The sequence below is a fragment of the Salvelinus sp. IW2-2015 genome, linkage group LG6.2 (assembly GCF_002910315.2).
Source record: "Salvelinus sp. IW2-2015 linkage group LG6.2, ASM291031v2, whole genome shotgun sequence".
NCBI classification, from domain to species: domain Eukaryota; kingdom Metazoa; phylum Chordata; class Actinopteri; order Salmoniformes; family Salmonidae; genus Salvelinus; species Salvelinus sp. IW2-2015.
The window spans coordinates 11,777,059-11,797,855 of record NC_036846.1 but is presented as its reverse complement, the minus strand read 5'-3'; the positions used below and the strand labels follow the sequence as shown (position 1 = coordinate 11,797,855).

Below are 20,797 nucleotides of genomic sequence, written 5' to 3'. Positions count from 1 at the left end.
CTGAAATATAAATGGTTTGCTCTGAACACAAAATATTTCCTTTGTACCATGTAACCTTTCTATATGTTCTGGCCAGTTGAAAGTCTGTGGATAATCCTTGGATAATCAACCACTATCATCTCTCTTTCTTCTGTACCTTTGGTAATGCTTATTGAAAAGTATGGTGATAGCAAACATATGAGATGACAATACATACCACCACGGTAAATAGATTTTCAATGCTTTTTGAGAGCATTAAAGATAAAGGTATTCTTCAAATTAGCTTAACAGCAGCAAAAGTTGTCAAAACTGCTCTAAGAACAAATTTGAGACCATGGCTGATGTGTAGAAAATATAATAGCACAACGACATGAATAAATAAGTAATAGACAATAACATCACTTCAAAGTTGGAGGCAAAACATTGTACTTTTTSTAAAGTCATTGACGAATGCCGGATAAAAGCAAAGTTATCACTGCAAGGAATATTATACACTGAAAGTGCCTCACATTCTATACACAACAAAAGCAACAAAACAACTGTGTTTTTAGATAGCTGTATAGACTGCTTTTCGTTTGAGTACAAACCCTTTCTAAATCAAAATGAAAGAGTCATTTATCACTTAAAGCAATATTGATAAGTATAAACAGAAATGTATATTTTTTCTAAATCCCGCATTTGATGCACAGAAGATCTTCCTTCAAAAGAATACCACAGTCTTAAGTTTCGGGTTTCAAGCATGATCAAATTTGCACTTCAAACCGTTGAACCTACTTAAATCAGCTATTGTGTGTGCTCGTTCAACTACTGTGGAATTTCTATGCGAAATCTCTGACCGGCGCTTTACAAAGCTATCTTTGATTACACACTAGCCCAAGGGGAAACTTTATCAAACTCCCCTGCTTCCATGTGGAGATGACCAGGTGACTACCAAACACTCAATTGGAAGACCAAAGTCTTATCCACAAGACGCCATGAAACCTGCCTTTTATCCCCAAACAGCAGCTGCACATGCCCAATCAGAATCCACCATTTATCGCTTCCACCAATGAAAGAGATTTCCTGAACACCAATGAAATAATACCGGTACAATGCTTACTAGTTTGCACATTTGGTGTGCGATTAACTTCCTACTTAAACCTCCACAAAAACAGGAATAAGGGGGATCACAATTAACAAATAAAGGTGTGGCAGACTCACCAATTTCGTTGTCCGACTTATTGTCCATTTTGGTGTCTGTCAGGGTAAGAGCCGAGTTGGAGCGACTAGACAGGCATGAGCTTTGGCCTGACTTGGCACCCCTGCCCCAGAGAGCCATGGTACGTTCCGGGGACGTGGGCTCATTATTCTCTGTGGGGACTGTTCCTCTGGAGTAGCTACCAAGGGGGTGCGAGAGGCCCGTTTCAGGGCAGAGGGCCAGGCCTCTGCGTGTGGAGGCCTCACATATTCCAAGTTGCCTCAGCGAGAAGGCCTGTCCTGTACAGACAAAACCAAATAGCGGGCCTATAATTTAACAATGTTATCAAACCCCAATCCCAAACACAGAATATCTGGTGCGGACGTTTTGTTTTATTTTTAACTAGGCAAGTCAGTTAAGAACAAATCCTTATTTACAATGACTGCCATTTTGCCAAAATGTGTAGCTTAAACATTTTTCTGATTCTTAAAATGTCTGTTCTTAGAAGGGCAGTAGGCTTAACTCAAATAGAAGCCTCACAAAAACAAAAGCCAACCAGTAAATCAGAAGACAAGTCACACTAACAGACATATTGTACATTCAAGTAAGATGGAAGATGATAGGACTTCTGCTGAAAACAACATCCCCCSACCGTGCACACGCGCAACGTCTATTTTTATGGGCACAAGCACGGTTTGACACAAACTGTTCACTCCCCTCTTGTTGGCGGAGAGAACATTTCCCAGGTTTAAACCCTATTTCCTGCAATTCTACACATTTTGTCAAGCAGGGCAGTGAACATTTTGCAGTTTTAAAGCCCATTCTCTTGCAATTCTATACATGTTGCCATGTCTAATGTGTATTCATGTGATATTTCAGCGACTCAAACGTTACATCAAAATCTATGGGCTACCTAGCTAAAAAACGTTGGCTGACATGGGCTAGTTGATCTGGACATTTCTGACAAGTTATAAATAGCTCTCTAAGGTAGGCAATGACTGACATGACAAGAGGAAAACTGATGATGCACTACCCAATTTCAAAATTGCACCTCATGCATTCTACTATTACAATTTTCAAGAGTCAGTTGAAAGCCAGACTGAGTTCCTTAAAAACTGTGTACGCGTACATTTACATTTTACATTTAAGTCATTTAGCAGACGCTCTTATCCAGAGCGACTTACAAATTGGAAAGTTCATACATATTCATCCTGGTCCCCCCGTGGGGAATGAACCCACAACCCTGGCGTTGCAAGCGCCATGCTCTACCAACTGAGCCACACGGGACCACTCAGAGAAAAGAGACTCCCACTCATTGTACAACTACCCAAATTATATWTTTTTGTAAATTGAAAGAGTTCCACAATTCTGTGTCTTAACTGTTTGTAAATCTGGATCTAAAGTGTTGATTTAATAGAGAAACAAAATGGTGAAAAACAGAGATGCAAGGGAATATACAGGATGTCAATGCTGGATTGAGAAAAAATAATGTAATCTGAAGTAAACAGCAAAAATTCTAAATGCGTGGACAGAACTAAAACAATCTTTGGATGGAAATTCTTGTTCAGTGTATATATTTATCGATATATATTTTTTAATATATACATTCAAAGTCATTCTATAAAAAAAAAAATATTCAGCTAGCTGAATAATAAAGAATGTAATGTCATGCTGCATAAGATTCCAGAAATGTATTTTACCTACATTAATATAGAAATATCATTAGTGCAGACAAGATAGGTAGCAAGATTAATATAAGTAAATTAGCAATGAATAAATTCATTTAAAACTGTTCTTGCATTTGATTTAGTTTACTGGTTATTTCATGGCAGGAAACATTTAAACAAGTGAAATTGACAAAGAATATTCTAAAGTAAAAACTGCAGCGGAGCAATTCCGGACTTAGACAATATATAACCTTAAACTATACATTTGACTTAAGGTGTGAATTTACTTTTAAAAACAGATACAACTTTGAAATGTGTAAATAACAATTATTGATAATTGAAGTGATAATAAGTCTAATCGTTCATTACCTTTTCATTAAAGGTTGTAATTTGATCTAGAAATAAAGGGGAAATGAACATTCTTCCCACAGCCTAATTAGAATGCAATTCATTTCCAGTTGGCGCCAATTAGCAGACATCAATGAGAAATATGCCACAAAATATGCATTTTTAGATAATCAAGAATTGTCTATGACACTAAAATAAACCACCAACTTTTTTCTTATTATGAACATTTCCTACCAATTGCCAACAACCAATTAAAACGGTGGGTTATTTGCTCAACAGTTCAATGGGTAATTATCAACGGTATGTGAAGTGGAGCACGATCATTTCGTTTGGATCTGTACATACTGCACAGATCGAAAAGAGCTCTACTGTTCATCATGGAGTAATACAAACCTCAAATGACGAACTATGAATGCTGGTTAATGGATCATACATTAACAAGATAACGTTTTCAAGGAAACCAATGGGAGGCCCTATGAAAGAATGATAGACTTACTAATATAGTATCTCTCTATCTATCTTTCCTATGTCAATTTAAATTCTGTAATACACCTTGCAATTTTTTAAAATATTAAACTCCAAGTTAAGTATGTTTAAAAAGTACACGTATGAAACAAATGATATCCAAACAGCAGACCTATTATGCATCATCCTTTCAAATGATTGAAATAGAGCTGTGGCTGTACTGACCTGGCCTGCTGTAGTCATTGGTCTCCTGGTGGGCCATCTCCTTGACTCGGCCTGAGAACAGCAGCCGGGCGGGGTCATGGTCGTAGGCCTGCAGCGTCTCGCTAGAGCTGTAGGACTTCTGGGTTGGCACACGGCAGGCCCCTTCTTGGTCTGTCGATGATGCGGTGTAACGCCGTTCCCGATCCCTCTCCCTTTCACGGTCTCTCTCTCGGTCTCTCTGGCTCTTGGAGAGTGAGCAGAAAGGCTGCTGCTCCTTCACCTGTTCCATGCTGCCTGCATACTGTGTCCTTCTCTCCTGAGACGCTCGCTTTGGGATATTCCACTCCGGTTTACGCCGTTGGTAAGTCTGTCCCTCTGTCTATCCGTCTGTATTTCTGTCTGTCTGTCCACTTAGCCCCATTCGGCTCTACCTGGAAAACAGAGAGGGGAGAGGGGAGAAGCTCAGATAACACTAATCCCCCCACTTAATCTTCAAAAGCTCCCACTCACACCCACCACCTCTCAAACCCCACCCGTAAGCCCACTCACACCCACCACCTCTCAAACCCCACCCGTGAGCCCAATCACACCACCACCATCTCTCAAACCCCACCCGTAAGCCCACTCACACCCACCAGCTCTCAAACCTCACTCGTAAGCCCACTCACACCCACCATCTCAAACCCACACCGTAAGCCCACTCACACCCCACCTCTCAAACCCCACCCGTAAGCCCATTCCATCCACCACCTCTCAAACCCCAAACGTAAGCCCACTCACACCCACCACTCTCAAACCCAATACGTAAACCCATCCACCACCACCTCTCAACCCACCGCGTAAACCCACTCCACCCACCACCTCTCAAACCCCACCCGTAAACACACACACACCACCACCATCTCTAAAACCCCACCCGTAAGCCCACTCACACCCACCAGCTTCTCAAACCCCACCCGTGAGCCAAGCACACCACCACCGATCTCTCAAACCCCACCCGTACAGCCACTCACACCCACCACCTCTCAAACCCCACCCGTGAGCCAATCACACCACCACCATCTCTCAAACCCACCGTAGCCCATCACACCACCACTCTCAAACCCACCCGTAAGCCCACTCACACCCACCAGCTCTCAAACCCACCGCATAAGCCCCACTCACACCCACCACCTCTCAAACCCCACCCGTAAGCCCATTCCATCCACCACCTCTCAAACCCCCAAACGTAAGCCACTCAACACCCACCACCTCTCAAACCCAATACGTAAACCCACTCCACCCACCACCTCTCAAACCCCACCGCTAAACCCACTCCACCCACCACCTCTCAAACCCACCCGTAAGCACACTCACACCACCACCATCTCTAAACCCCACCCGAAGCCCACTAACACCACCACCTCTCAAACCCAACCCGTAAGCCCACTCACACACACCACCTCCCAAACCCCACCCGTAAGCCCACTCACCCCACACACCTCTCAAACCCCACCCGTAGCCACTCACACCACCACCGCTCTCAAACCCCAGCCGTAAGCCCACTCACACCAACCGACCTCTCAAACCCACCGTAAGCCCACTCACACACCACCATCTCTCAAACCCCACCACGTAAGCCCCATCCACTCCACCCACCACCTCTCAAGACCCCCACGTAAGCCCACTCCACACCACACACTCTCCAACCCCACCTCGTAAGCCACTCACACCCACCCACCTCTCAACCCCACCCGTAAGCCCACTCACCACCCACCACCTCTCAAACCCCACCGTAAGCCCACTCACACCACCACTCTCAAACCCCCGCCACCCGTAAGCCCACTCACACCCACCATCTCTCAAACCCCACTCGTAAGCCCACTCACACCCACCACCTCTCAAACCCCACCCGTAAGCCCACTCACACCCACCATCTCTCAAACCCCACCCGTTAGCCCACTCACACCCACCACCTCTCAAACCCCACCCGTAAGCTAAATTCCTTTTGTCCACAACTTGGACGCGTGTTTGTGTATGAGGTCGACAGGTCATTTAGATACTTTAATTATCCATTACTATTAAGTGTAGAGTGTGAAAAGGGGGGATTTTCACTGGTGAGGATTTCATTTCTGTCTTGACTCAGCTGGAAGCCCAAAGACAGGTGTATCAGACACTTCCACATTTCCCTGTACTGAAACTGAAACTTTGGATCCAAGAGAAATGAAAAAGTATTTTCTAGACCTCAAAGTTTTTATTGAGAATTTTGCCAAGAAGTCCTTTCACTAGGTGACAGGTTGTTCTTTCTTTCTATGCAGAGATTAAATCTTAAAAGACACTTTCAAACGTAGAGACAAGAGTGGAGATGTTAACCCACATTTACAAAGATTACTGTGCAGTGGCCAAGAACGGACCCACCCACAAACCTCCCTGATTGTGATCCGTTCTGATTTATAGACCTGTAAAGATACACAGGGGCTGATAGCCGTTATTGCTAAGAGCCTTGTCTGTCGAGCCGCCGACAACCCAACAGGGGGAATAAGATTAGTGTCCTAATCAGCTATAAGTCCCCGTGGGTGTGTTATGGGGAAATGTCGTGGCGGGCCGGATTCTCACAAAGCAAGGTGAACGACCGGGCACGTCTTTAATGTGAACACATACTGCCTTCCTCAGGAGGTTCCAAAGTTACTAACGCCAAMATTTTTCGGAGTTCATCAAAATGTCCTCTATGTACTGAAGGTAGTTCCTGTACATGGGGATGCTTTGAGGACACTAGGGAGATACTCATAGAAGCTGTCTGGTGTAGTGGGCTGGGCTATGAACTCAAGGAAGTTCTATCTAAGGATTAGGCCACTTCGTTGCTTGGATACCAAAACCACAAATAGGCCTACATAATGTCCACGTAGTGCCTTACCGCAATACACCAACAATTATCCCCACGTCTCCCCATTTGGATTGAGAACTGTCCTAAATACTGTTAGGATGCTACCCCTCTGGTCTGTATGTGTCACCTTTGATAMTATGGTTGATTGAGACAGCCAGTCACCAATGACCTCAAGAAGGAAAAGCCGACACTGCAGTATTATAGTGGCACAGTGGGAACGTTGACAAGGCAGTGAGGCAGGGGGAAGTGACACTCCATGATCTATGTAGCGTAGCACAGTACTACACAGGTCTATGATTCCCCAGCCAGTTCCTCCTAAACCTGCTTCTTCTGTTAAATACAGTCTCAATGTTCTTCTAAACATTAACCATACACCATATATATAATATAGTGTCAAGCAATGTCTTGAAGTCAATTTGGTAACACAGTTTTTGAGAATATAAGCTTTTATGATCTAGGCTCGATTCTCTTGTTTGGACACAAAATCAGGGATTGTGTGTTAGATTTTTTTGCTTCACACTCGCGATTCACATGAGAGGACCAAAGGAGAAGCCACCACAGACGTGGCTCAGAGCCAATACAGCCAAATAAATTGGTTTCAACCGAAGTGACCCACATTCCTGACGTAAGCACAAACAGCATTTTGCAAAGAGAGAGTAGAGTAGCCACTGGAGACTTCCCTGCTGAAATGGCAAATCTTCCCGAAGCCCTCTTTGTTCAAGTAATTACATTTCCGAAGGCCTGTTCTAAATATTAACTCAGACCCCCTAACCCAGGGTTTCCGTAAGGAAAATGAGGCGCCGGACAATGTGACCGGGAAGAGTTTAATTTAACGGCCATTTGAGAAATGATGGGACCCATATGCATTGGGTGTGTAACCCATTAGGGAGTCCACCCACAGTGCTCAGAATGACAGAATTCACATTTAAATTATGGTAATTCATCTTAACAGAACATGCAATTCCTGTAATGAAGCAGACAATAAAATGTCATTTACAAACATTTGCCAAAATGCAATTTGCGGAAAAACACCATTCTAAACAGCACATCTGATGCGAGCGGTTCCACATGTGACAGAGATAAAAATGTCTGTTAGAAATTTAGAAAGAGGGGAAATCTAAAGATGCAGCAACTAGGATAGGTTTCTAATATGACTAGGATTGCGCCTTTGGCTTCTAGACAACAAAAGAAAGTTGATTTGAAAACCAATAGAAGAGGAGAAAATTGCTGGTTTCAAATGCATATGAGGAAGTCTTTATAAAATAATTGCCTCTACGTTTCTATGGTTCCTAGGCTACTTGAAACACGGAAAGACATGCCTCACAATATGAAGTAAACGTTCAGGTTTCAAAAAATTAAGTATATGTCTTGAAAATGCAKACTGCCTCCAGCTCACATTGGGTGGCATGGTGATAGACTGCCTACCGTTGACTATGCACTTGAATGKCAAATGGGAGGCGCCCTTCAATTGCCAGTTGAGAAATAAAAATAGTAGCTCTTTTTAATCTTGCATTTAGAATGGTTGTGCAATGACTGGTCTTATCAAATCACACGTTTCACTCCGGCAGCAGCGAGCTGAGGAGCTGCAGGAGAAATCCAGCTCAAAATAGGCTCTGTATGCTGTGCGCATGTAATAGTTGTGTTTGATAAATAAGATAYATGATGAGTAATTAAAATACACACGCCCCAATTTAATTCCACTAAAGCAAATTACCCTATAGACCGATAAGGATGATGGTCAAATGTATTTCCATCGACTGATATTTCCATCAATAAATAAAAAGCATTATTTTGTAATAAGATCGTTTTTTTCTCCCGATCAACTATTACATTTATTGGCTTTAAAAAAAAAGATAGGGTCCAAAAGCCAGCAATTACCRCCTGACGTAAACCCTGACTCTGTAGTCTGTAAATAAAGCCAATAAAAACACATGGTTATCGTTTCCATCGTGTCCCCCTCTCACAGATGTTCCACTTGCCACCACGATGCCAAGCTAGCTGCCCTTCCCATCCTTTCCCCTCTGTGGCCTCGCCCTTTCCTATTTGTTTTTGCAGGGACCGTACGGTCCTTCGCCAAGGGAGTCGTGAAAGTGGTGATGGAGGGTGGTGGGGATCAGGCCGGCTCACTTTAACACAGCCAGCACCTCCAACAATAGCCGGCTCTGACAGCTTTGCATAATTCATCTTGTCGAGTCTCTATCCTCTCCTCTCTCCTTTCTCTTCCCTCTCTCTAACTCTCTGGAATGGGGTGAGGAGTAACAAGGGCACTCTTCCATCAGCTGCTGCTTGTTCCCTCCTGACACCAGTGATTTTGGAGACACAGAAGTGTTTGTCTGTTGAAAGCAGATTCCCTGGCTCTGCCTGTGATTCTAGTGTCTGGATGCCATCAGATTCCCTGGCTATGCCTGTGTTTCTAGTCTGGATGCCATCAGATCCCTGGCTCTCTGGGTCTTATAATGGGATGCATCAGAATTCCTGCGTCTGCTGTGTTCTAGTCTGGATGCCATCAGTTCCTGCTCTGCCTGGTGTTCTAGTCTGGATGCCATCAGATTCCTGGCTCTTGCCTGTGTTCTATCTATGCTCAGATTCCTCCGCGTGGTATTCTGTCCATAACCACAGTTTTCTGTTTCAATCTGTCCTAAAGCTTTTACAGGGACCTGCTGTAATGCAATTGTTACACTTGAACCTGTAGTGTTTTTATTGAGTTAGGATGGTGATGGTGTCTGTGTGTGTGTGTTTGGTGTGTTGTGTGTGTTGTGTGTGTGTGATGTGTGTGTGTCGTGTGTGTTGTAGAGTGTGTGTGGTGTGGTGTTTCACAAGGCTGTGAGTTTTATCATTAAATACCTGCAGGTGTCTTTGCAGAAACCTTGATGTTTTTTACAATCATGGATAGGATGAGAAATCCAGAAACTCAGGCATCAGTGGACACCAATGCTGAAGTATGTCAACTTCTTACATTAGCATAGACCTCACCTTAAAGCTGAGATATGCGCAAGGTGAAACAGAGCCACTGGGCGTACCAATACAGTTGTTATAGTTTTGTCTTTGAAAAGGAGCGTAGAAAAAGTAGTACATTCTCCGCTGTTCTATCACGTGTACTGTTGTGCAATGATGTCAGAGGGAGTATAACRATGTTAAGATTCCAACTTTAACCAGAACTAACAGAGATTTATTTCTCTGAAATATACAGCGATTCACTTGAGGTGGGATTGACACGGAGGTGAAATGCATCTCTTCATGTGAGACAGGGCACCAAATAATAAACAGCAACGAGATATCTACAAATCCAACCAATCAGCTTTAACCACAACGACACTCAAATTAAAAATGTTCATTGAGTCTTAATACAAACAAAAATCTGCTGACGCAAGCAAAGTTGCAGACTATGAGGCAATCATTATCGCTCTTTGAATATAAAAAACAAATATAAAAATGTTGCCTAAGATCACATAGAAAGAGAAATATCTGAAGTGGTAATAGTATGTTTTTCCATGCCCTATTGAACGTCTGTTTATCTATTTCCAGGCAACCTCTATACATACCCTATACTGTTATCAGACTCACACCTCCCCTTATACACTACCGTTCAAAAGTTTGGGGTCACTTAGAAATGTCCTTTATTTTGAAAGAAAAGCACTTCTTTGTCCATTCAAATAAMATCAAATTGATCAGAAATATAGTGTAGACATTGTTAATGTTGTAAATGACTATTGTAGGTGGAAACGGCTGATTTTTATGGAATATTTACATAGGCATACAGAGGCCCATTATCAGCAACCATCACTCCTGTGTTCCAATGACACGTTGTGTTAGCTAATCCAAGTTTAGCAAAAAATTGCTTTCTAAGTGACCCCAAACTTTTGAATGGTAGTGTATGTGTGCACACAATCATATCCACTGCCTCAATTCAATGTTCCATTAGCCACTGCCTTAATTCAATGTTCCATTAGCCACAGCCTTAATTCCATGTTCCATTAGCCACTGCCTTAATTCAATGTTCCAATTAGCCACTGCTTAATTTCAATGTTTCCATTAGCCACTGCCTTAATTCAATGTTCCATTAGCCACTGCCTTAATTCATGTTCCATTAGCCACTGCCTTAATTCAATGTTCCATTAGCCACTGCCTTATTAATGTCCATTAGACTGCCTTAATTCAATGTTCCATTAGCCACTGCCTTAATTCAATGTTCCATTAGCCACTGCCTTAATTACTTTCTACATGCTTATCATGTTCATTAGCCACTGCCTTAATTCAATGTTCCATTAGCACTGCCTAAAATTCGAATGTTCCATTTAGCACTGCTAATTCAATGTTCGCACTTAGGCTCAGATGTTCCATTAAAGCCACTGCCTTACTTCAATGTTCCATTAGCCACTGCCTTAATTCAATTTCCCATTAGCCACTACCTTAATTCAATGTTCCATTAGCCACTGCCTTAATTCAATGTTCCATTAACCACTGCCTTAATTCAATGTTCCATTAGCCACTGGCCTAATTCAATGTTCCATTCCTTTTCTAAATAATACACATCAGTACAGAGATATAAGTTGTTTTATTGTATACAGGAGGTGCTGAATATTATTATTATTATTATTTTATTTTTTTAATTACCCCTTTTTCGTGGTATCCAATTGGTAGTAGTTACAGTCTTGTCTCATTGCGGCAACTTACATACGGACTCGGGAGAGGCGAAGGTCGAGAGCCATGCGTCCTCCGAAACACAACCCAACCTAGCCGCACTGCTTCTTGACACAATGCACATCCAACCCGGAAGCCAGCCGCACCAATGTGTCAGAGGAAACACCGTACACCTGGCGACCTGGTCAGCGTGCACTGCGCCTGGCCCGCCACAGGAGTCGCTAGTACGCGATGAGACAAGGATATCCCTGCCGGCCAAACCCTCCTTAACCCGGACGACGCTAGGCCAATTGTGCGCCGCCCCATGGACCTCCCGGTCGCGGCCGGCTGCGACAGAGCCTGGGCTCGAACCCAGAATCTCTGGTGGCACAGCTAGCACTGCGATGCAGTGCCTTAGATCACTGCACCACCCGGGAGGCTGGTGCTGAATATTTTTTATCTAAATTAACTTCATGGAACTGTGATGGAATGGCTGCTTGGCCAAGGTTGTGAATTTTCACCACATTTAAATGAATTAGGCCTGATTACCTGCGTGAGTTGACTGCATCGTCTGAAAATATAACATCAACAGAATTGTAACAATTTAYAGTCAAATAGCACAATGATCAGTATGCCCTTAGAGAAATAAATTACATTTGGGCAGTGGTGGAGTTGTAATGAGGTTGCAAGGCAATCGCAGGCACTGACGTAAACTGACAATGACTGGTTGAATGAAAACTGAATGACTGGTTCAGTGCTATTTCAAAATATGGCATGATGAACATAACATTTGTCAAACACATTTTCTAATAACTGAAAGAAAATGGGACTGAAGCCTCAAATGAAACTGGTGAGGAAATGAAAATCGAGTGTCACACTTCAATTACTGATTGACAAAACATTTCTCAAACATTCCTAAATGCTAAATTGCATATATCCTTATTTATGTCTCGGTAGTAAATTCTACTTGAATTGTTCCTAAAGTACTTGTTTGTTGGCAATGGCATATGAGGTGGCATAAATGTTGAAGCTTCAACATAGACATAATATGTAWGGATTAAAGCAAAATTGAAACCGAATGCTGTGTGCATTCAAACCATGTTATTGTTTAAACATTAAAATGCTGAATGCTACTCAAAAGTGCTGAGTCTGAATGTAGATAAAAATGCATATTTTGTTTTTACAAGCAAGGATAAACCCTTCCATTTCTCCTGAGATATATTTTAATCATACAATGTGAGCTGGCAATGCATTAAACTGGTTACAGGAAGGCATTGTGATTACTGAAAGAGTCTGACTCCATCTTAACAACCTCAGTAAGACAGTCTAAACAATCAGGGAAAGCTAATTGTGATAGGATTCTGTTTGTGCAAACAATGAAGCCTACTACTGCATAGTCAAAAAAATGGAGCCATCTGTGAATTGTTACATGCACGACAAAATTAGGGACAACATGATAGTATGCAGTTTATGCACTTTACAGAATAATATACTGAGTATATTACCACYTAAAGATGTGCATTAATCAAACAACAGAACAAATTAACTGGGGGATTTTATTCTACAGGTGTCAGCATTATGGGGAAGAATATATAGGTCATGATAACACACTATCAGAATACAGAAAGACCGCAGCCCTTATTAAAGAACCATCCATCTGAAATTCCACTGACGTTGCGCTGGCTGTTTCTTCATTTCTGGGGGTGAAAAAGCCCAAATTCTTGAATACAAGTGATGGCGTGCTGGATGTAAATGACCATTGACCTGTATATCATTACACCGACACAATTTTTCCCCCACGAACTACTCAATATCTAGATGTTTTATATTTTCCGTCTTCGCCACCATTGAGAATGGGGGAGAAGTGTTGCTGAGTAGGGTCCCTCAGGAACTAGCAGCTGGCCCTGGTCTATCATGGCTCTTCATCAGCCTGCCAGACCAGGGGCTTTTGGCATTACCCAGGTCACCTCAACTGAATTATTGAGGTCGTCAAGTGGCTCCATCGACGAGCAGAGCTGACATCCAACATCCCACTGGGCTGTCTGAGGGACACAAAAGAGCCTGACCTGAAGCGCTTGGCAGCTCCTTTTCAGAGGAAGCTTGCGAGGGCCAATATTGCATTGTATGGCAAACACTTTCCAGACCTTAGAAAGAGAGGGTTCAAAAGCAACATTTAGGGTGATCAAAGAGATCGTTCTGAGATTTTCAAGCTTTGTACTCTAATTCCACACTCTAGAGTGGGTTGTTTCTTCACACATTTTTTTATTGAAATCCTGTAGCATTAAACGACACATGGATATCACGAGAACTAAAGCATCTTTCCAAGTTCTCACTGTGTTCAAACTGTATTTYCGGTGCGTACTGCGTGATGATACAGTGTGATCGAAGGCCGTCATTTATGGATAGGAGGATATCTGTGACAAAGAAGGGTTCGAGTTACACAGGCAACAAGATGAGAATTTGGGTAGATCAATGTTACCGCAGACCAGTCTCCCTACTAAGTGTTGATCGAAAGATACCTGAGGTTCTTTGTTACGATGCCAGCCCCGCTCCTGATCAATCTTATTACTACGGTCCTCTTGCTAAAAGCTGACATATGCTTGCAAGTCAGGAATATGAACGTAAATCTGTTGGTTCCAGAGACAGGCTCCAGTGAGTCGGGTATGGCCCCTGGCGCCTGGTCAGCAGGATGCCACCATGTGGCTAATCGCAGGTGGCTTTCGGCCCAGAAATAAAAGGCAGAAACAAACCAAAGCTGCAATGCACGCAGCTTAGTTTATCAAGAACTTAAGGAACCGCGTATTGGAGAACAATTTATTTTCTCTCATGATAAAACAATAGCTGGTACTTTGTCTAAAACATATACAGTCTGAGTTTGAACCTATGTCGTCTGTGTGCCTTAATAGTGTGTTTTCCAGCTGAGCTAAAGCCTAGGCAAGTCTTCAGGTCTCAGAAAAGGTTAGTCATCACACAAGCTATCTGACGTCACTTGAAAAGAAACAGATTACAACCAGAAAAACATCATTATGATGCCCAATGCCACATTTCGCCTGCTGGGTTTGGCTAGTGAAAAACAAGTACCCCCCATAACTATACTGAGCAGGAGTTGCTGGAAACCAATGTACAAGGTGTGTATGGCTCACATAGATGTTACACAATTCCAAAGGAATACATACAGCCAAAGCATCTGAAGTGTCCATATTTCAGTTAGCCAAATAAGTCACTTGGATACTAAGTCCAGATGCTATGTGTTTCAATAGTGGCTATGGTTTAAAATAGCTAAAGTCGTACAGTAGTAGGCGTTAAAACAAATTGCAGGACAGTTTTGGTAGCCAACTGCCCTAAACATGTAGCCAATTGCCCTTAACATGTGTCTCTTCAACAGCATACTGCGTAGTTAAGAATCATGGTGGGAATACATCACAGGCTGTCATCAAATATCCCTATCATAAGTACATTTCAAGAGCATGCAATCCTCCAAAAAGTATTTGGTTGACTTTCAGAGTACAACCGTCATGTTTCTGCTGCCACACTGTCAAACTATGTAATATAATAATAAAATAATATATGTCATTAAGCGGATTGCTTTTATCCAAAGTGACTTACAGTCATGTGTGCATACATTTTATGTATAACTTGTATTGTGCTTATCCAAATTAATTCCAGGGAGATAAATGTATCCATTGGGACCTTTTCACATGTATCTATAAAGACCATATCATGCGCCACATATATCAGTCTGTTTATTAAAGACAATTTCAAAGAGAAACTCATTGTCATTCTGATTGAGATCCAAAAGCTTGTTCACCTACCTTAAAATGTAATAATGTAGTACCGTATAACTTTCACCCATGGCACTGCTGCAACAAAACATTACTAGTGTCTCATTCATTCATATATTTCAAAATGTAACCTACACTAGTTTGAATAAATGTAAGGACACAATTCCTTGCTTTCGTCTACAGTCATATAAAATCAATAAAATATACTCCATCCATATTGATTTATAAACTCTATCGATTGGACCATGTAAGAGCTAGAATATCAATCTGTCTCACAGCCAAAAACTCAAACAGCAGCAAGAGGATTCAGTGAGAATTCAGAAAAAACAGGTGAGATAACAGATCAGCCAAACAGCAGTATAGCAGGCTGTGTGTTAACAGTAGCAGGCTGTGTGTTAACAGTAGCAGGCTGTGTGTTAACAGTAGCAGGCTGTGTGTTAACAGTAGCAGGCTGTGTAGTTAACAGTAGCAGGCTGTGTGTTTAAAGAGCAGCTGTGCGTTAACAGTAGCAGGTCTGTGCGTTAACAGTAGCGGCCGCTAGGTGCGTTGTACATAGTAGCAGGCTGTGTGTTAACAGTAGCAGGCTGTGTGTCTTAACAGTAGAGGCTGTGGTTTAACAGTAGCAGGCTGTGCGGTTAACAGTAGCGGCTGTGCGTTAACATAGCAAGGCTTGTGCGTTAAAGTAGCAGGCTGTCGTTAACAGTAGCAGGCTGTGTGTTAACAGTAGCAGCGTAGCTTAACAGTAGCAGGCTGTGTGTTAACAGTAGCGAGGCTGGTGTTACAGTAGCAGGCTGTGGTGTTTAAACAGTAAGCAGGCTGTGTGTTAACAAGTAGTAGGCTGTGTGTTAACAGTAGCAGGTGGTGTTAACAGTAGCAGGCTGTACGTAACAGTAAGCATGGCTGTGTGTTAAACAGAGCAGGCTGTACGTTAAAGTAGCAGGCTGTGTTTAAAGTAGCAGGCTGTTGTTAAAGTATACAGCTGTTGTAACAGTAGCAGGCTGTGTGTTAAAGTGCAGGCTGTAGTGTAACAGTAGCAGGCTGTGTGTTAACAGTCAGCAGGCTGTGTGTTAACAGTAGCAGGCTGTGTGTTAAAGTTAGATGACACTGTGTGTTAACAGAGCAGGCTGTGTTAACAGTACGTTAGTTACCGAGCAGTGTGTGTTAACAGTAGCAGGCTGTGTGTTAACATGCAGGCTGTACGCTAAAGTAGCAGCTGTGTGTTAACAGTAGCAGGCGTGTGTGTTAACAGTAGCAGGCGGTGTGTTAAAGTAGCAGGCTGTGTGTTACAGTAGCAGGCTGTGTGTTAAAGTAGGCAGGCTGGTGTTAACAGTAGCAGGCTGTGCGTTAACAGTAGCAGGCTGTGTGTTACAGTAGCAGGCTGTGGTGTTACAAGTACAGGCTTGTTTCAGTCAGGCTGTGTGTAAAGTAGCAGGCTGTGCGTTAACAGTAGCAGGCTGTGTGTTACAGTAGCAGATGTGTTAACAGTAGCAGGCTGTGTTGTTACAGTAGCAGGCTGTGTGTTAACAGTAGCAGGCTGTGTGTTAACAGTAGAGGCTGTTGCGTTAACAGTACAGTGTGCGTTAACAGTAGCAGGCTGTGTTAACAGTAGCAGGCTGTGCGTTCTAACAGTACAGGCTGTGCGTTAACAGTGCAGGCTGTGTCGTAAACAGTAGCAGGCTGTGTTTAAACAGTAGAGGCTTGTTGCTTACAGTAGCAGGCTGTTGTGTTAATAGTTGCAGTGCGTGTGTTAACAAGTAGCAGGCCTGTGCGTACGTAGACAGTACGTAGCAGGGTTGTACGTACAGGCTGTTGTGGTAACAGTAGCAGGCGTGCGTTAGACAGTAAGCAGGCTGTGCGTTAACAGTAGCAGGCTGTGCGTTAACAGTAGCAGGCTGTGCGTTAACAGTAGCAGGCTGTGCGATTAAAGTAGGCAGGCTGTTGTTACAGTGAGGCGTGGCTTAAGTAGCAGGCCTGTGCGTTAACACGTGAGAGCTGCGTTAAGATAGCAGTCTTGTGAACAGTTACAGTAGCAGGCGTGTGTTAACAGTAGCAGGCTGTGTTTAAAAACAGAAGCAGGCTGTGTGTTAACAGTAGCAGTGTGAGTTAACAGTACGAGCTGTGTGTTAACAGTACAGGCGTACGTTCAGTAGCAGGCTGTGTGTGTAACGTAGGAGCTGGTATTTAACAGTATGCAGGCTTGTTCGTTAACAGTACAGCGGCTGTTACGGCTGTTGTTAACAGTAGCAGGCTGTGTGTTAACAGGAAGCAGGCTGTGTGTTACAGTAGCAGCTGTGTTTAAAGTAGCAAGGCTGTGTGTTTACAGTGAGCAGGCTGTGTGTTAACAGTAGCAGGCTGTGTCGTTAACAGTAGCAGGCTGTGTGTTAACAGTAGGCATGTGTGTTACAGTAGAGGCGTGGTGTTAACAGTAGCAGGCTGTGTGTTACAGTAGCAGGCTGTGTGTTAAACAGTAGCAGGCTGTGGTTAAAAAATAGCAGGCTGTGTGTTAACAGTAGCAGGTGCTGTGTTAACAGTAGCAGGCTGTGTAACAGTAGCAGGTGCTGTGGTGTTAACAGTAGCTAGGCTTGTGCGTTAACAGTAGCAGGCTGTGCGTTAACAGTAGAGGCTGTGCGTTAACAGTGAAGCAGGCTTGTGCCGTTAAAAGTTGAGCAGGCTTGTGCGTTAACAGTAGCAGGGCTATGCTGTTAACAGTAGCAGGCTGTGCGTATAACAGTAGAAGGCTGTGTGCTAACAGTAGCAGAGCTGTGGCTAACCAGTACTTAGGGCTTGTGCTTACGGTAGCAGGCTGTGTCGTTAACCAGTTGCAGGCTGTGTTCGTGAAGGCAGTAGAGGCTGTTCACGTAGTAAGCCAGCTGTGGCGTTAACATGTAGCAGTGTGCTTCATAGCAGGCTGTGCGTACCATCAGTTGTCGTAAACGAGCAGGCTGTGTCCGACAGTAGCAAGGCTGTGGTTTACGAGTAGGCAGGCTGTGCGTGTAACAGTAGCGGCTGTGTGTTTAACAGTAGCAGGCTGTGCGTTACAGGTAGCGAGTGCTTGTGGTTAAATAGCAGGCTGTGGTTAACAGTAGCAGGCTGTGCGTTAACAGTAGCAGGCTGTGCGTTAACAGTAGCAGGCTGTGCGTTAACAGTAGCAGGCTGTGTGTTAACAGTAGAAGATTGAGGCCAGCAATTATGCAAAGCAAATGATGCCATAAAAACTATCTGCTAGGACCAGGGATCTGTGCACAGTTTGACAAGCTGCATTAACCTTCACATGTTTACTCTGATGTGTTGAAACATATGCCTCAGCCATGCTATTTGCCATATGTAATATAACATTTCATTAAATCAACTATTGAGCGTCCACCGGAAGTAACAATATAAATGTAATGAGCAAGATAACAGGAGGGAGGGAGATGTCCCACCCAGCACCACCCCTCTGGACAGTCTTCAAAAAAAAAAAAAATGTTAACACCATCCTAAATGAGGCAACTGACATGTGTGATTGAAATACAAATCTTATTTACATTGTAAATAAGGCCTATGAAATAAATTAAATTAAACTACTTCCAGCCCATCATATTTTGCAAACCACAATATATTTCATGTGCTTTTGTGTGGACAAGTGTCAAAAAATAGGCAAAACATTGTTCCGTTGATGTACCATTTGTGTTAAATTGCTCAGTATAAAGCCAGAAACTCCTTTATATTCCTTTATCACAATAAAGCTTATCTGAAAGTCTGATTGTGAATGTGGTAAAGCAATATATTACAAGTTGTCTGATTTAATTTAGGTGGACCAGGTCTCAGTGACCGCCTGCGCTATCAGCTCCAAAGTGAGAAAAACACTGAAATGAAATCAATTATTCTCCGTCATGACTGGGGGAATCAGGTGAATTATAGGTAGGCTAAGTAATGGCTGTAATAAGGTGTAATGAACTGGGGACTTAATGAACTGCAGTCCCAACCCCAAGCAACATCTCCTGTGGCATTATTTCTGATGGCTGTTATTAGTTCATATGTCCATAACAGGCATATGGGATGTTGGTAACAATTCCTGTGCATAACCTCTTCATAATGCAATATGAGACATTTATAATGCCTTATGAATTAGCCTATACATTATGCAATATTATATATACATGCAATCAGGGGTATTGCCAGGTCACAAATAACAACGTACACACAAGTACCAAACATCACATTATCCCAATACAAATATTTCCCTATGCAGAATTGACTTAATGCCTACTGTGAGAGGCAAAGGATAATAGGCCCAGCCGTCATTCACTATCATGTATTTATGTATCTAGGCCGAGGGATGGGCAACTGCCAGCCCATGGGTAAATTTCCAAAAACATTCACACTGAGTGTACAAAACATTAAGAACACCTTCCTAATATTGAGTTTCACCCCACCCTTTCGCCCTCAGAACAGCGTCAATTCGCCAGGGCATGGACTATACAAGGTGTCGAAAGCATTCCACATGGATGCTGGCCCATGATGACTCCAATGCTTCCCACATTTGTGTCAAGTTGTCTGGATGTCCATTGGGTGGTGGACCATTCTTGAAACACACGGTAAACTGTTGAGTGTGAAAATCCTAGCAGCATTGCAGTTCTTGACACAAACCGGTGCACCTGGGACCTACTACCATACACCGTTCAAAGCTACTTAAATCTTCAGTCTTGCCCATTCACTCTCTGAATGTCACACATACACAATCCATGTCTCAATTGTCTCCAGGCTTAAAAATCCTTCTTTAACCCGTCTCCTCCCCTTCATCTACACTGTTTGAAGTTGATTTAACAAGTGACATCAATAAGGGATCATAGCTTTCATCTGTATTCACCTAGTCATTCTATGTCATGGAAAGAGCAGGTGTTCTTAATTTTTGGTACATTCAGTATATGTACAGTGGGGAGAACAAGTATTTGATACACTGCCGATTTTGCAGGTTTTCCTACTTACAAAGCATGTAGAGGTCTGTAATTTTTATCATAGGTACACTTCAACTATGAGAGACGGAATCTAAAACAAAAATCCAGAAAATCACATTGTATGATTTTTAAGTAATTAATTTGCATTTTATTGCATGACATAAGTATTTGATACATCAGAAAAGCAGAGAGAGAATACATGACCTTCTCCTTCCTCCTCTGGATCATCCAGATGGTCATTGGCAACTTCAGACAGGCCTGGACATGCACTTGGCTTAAGCAGGTGGACCTTGCGTGCGCTGCAGGATTTTAATCCATGACGGCGTAGTGTGTTACTAATGGTTTTCTTTGAGACTGTGGTCCCAGCTCTCTTCAGGTGATTGACCAGGTCCTGCCTGTAGTTCTGGGCTGATCCCCACCTTCCTCATGATCATTGTGCCCCACGAGGTGAAATCTTGCATGGAGCCCCAGACCGAGGGTGATTGACCGTCATCTTGAACTTCTTCCATTTTCTAATAATTGCGCAACAGTTGTTTCCTTCTCACCAAGCTGCTTGCCTATTGTCCTGTAGCCCATCCCAGCCTTGTGCAGGTCTACAATTTTATCCCTGATGTCCTTACACAGCTCTCTGGTCTTGGCCATTGTGGAGAGGTTGGAATCTGTTTGATTGAGTGTGTGGACAGGTGTCTTTATACAGGTAACGGTTCGAAAGGTGCAGTTAATAACGGTAATGAGTGGAGACAGGAGGGCTTCTT

The 20,797-nt window shown here is 42.9% G+C and overlaps 2 protein-coding genes across 5 annotated transcripts in view; one reads left to right on the top strand and one right to left on the bottom strand.

Annotated features, from left to right (window-relative positions):
* The window catches only part of LOC111965832 (teneurin-3), a 163,674-nt gene that overhangs the window by 137,934 nt on the left and 4,943 nt on the right, over positions 1 to 20,797 (bottom strand). For 3 of the 4 annotated variants that reach the window (XM_070444243.1, XM_070444244.1, XM_070444245.1), the window contains exons 2-3: positions 3,862 to 4,271; positions 1,180 to 1,455 (exon numbers count right to left, since the gene is read on the bottom strand). In XM_070444243.1, coding sequence (XP_070300344.1) covers positions 1,180 to 1,455; positions 3,862 to 4,129 — 544 coding nt within the window. In that variant the 5' untranslated portion in view covers positions 4,130 to 4,271. The remainder of the gene's footprint in view (positions 1 to 1,179; positions 1,456 to 3,861; positions 4,272 to 20,797) is intronic. The other variant, XM_070444246.1, reaches the window with a different exon arrangement.
* Positions 4,128 to 5,820, top strand: LOC139027927 (uncharacterized). The gene is made up of 6 exons (XM_070444146.1): positions 4,128 to 4,143; positions 4,340 to 4,531; positions 4,782 to 4,878; positions 4,974 to 5,259; positions 5,342 to 5,413; positions 5,581 to 5,820. The coding sequence occupies exons 1-6, from the start codon at positions 4,128 to 4,130 to the stop codon at positions 5,818 to 5,820; spliced, it is 903 nt and encodes a 300-aa protein (XP_070300247.1).

Coding starts and splice junctions, on each gene's coding strand:
- LOC139027927 (XM_070444146.1), top strand. Junction 4,532..4,781: donor CACCATCTCAAACCCACACC/GTAAGCCCACTC, acceptor CACACCCACCAG/CTTCTCAAACCCCACCCGTG. Junction 5,414..5,580: donor ACCGACCTCTCAAACCCACC/GTAAGCCCACTC, acceptor CCCACCCGTAAG/CCCACTCACCACCCACCACC.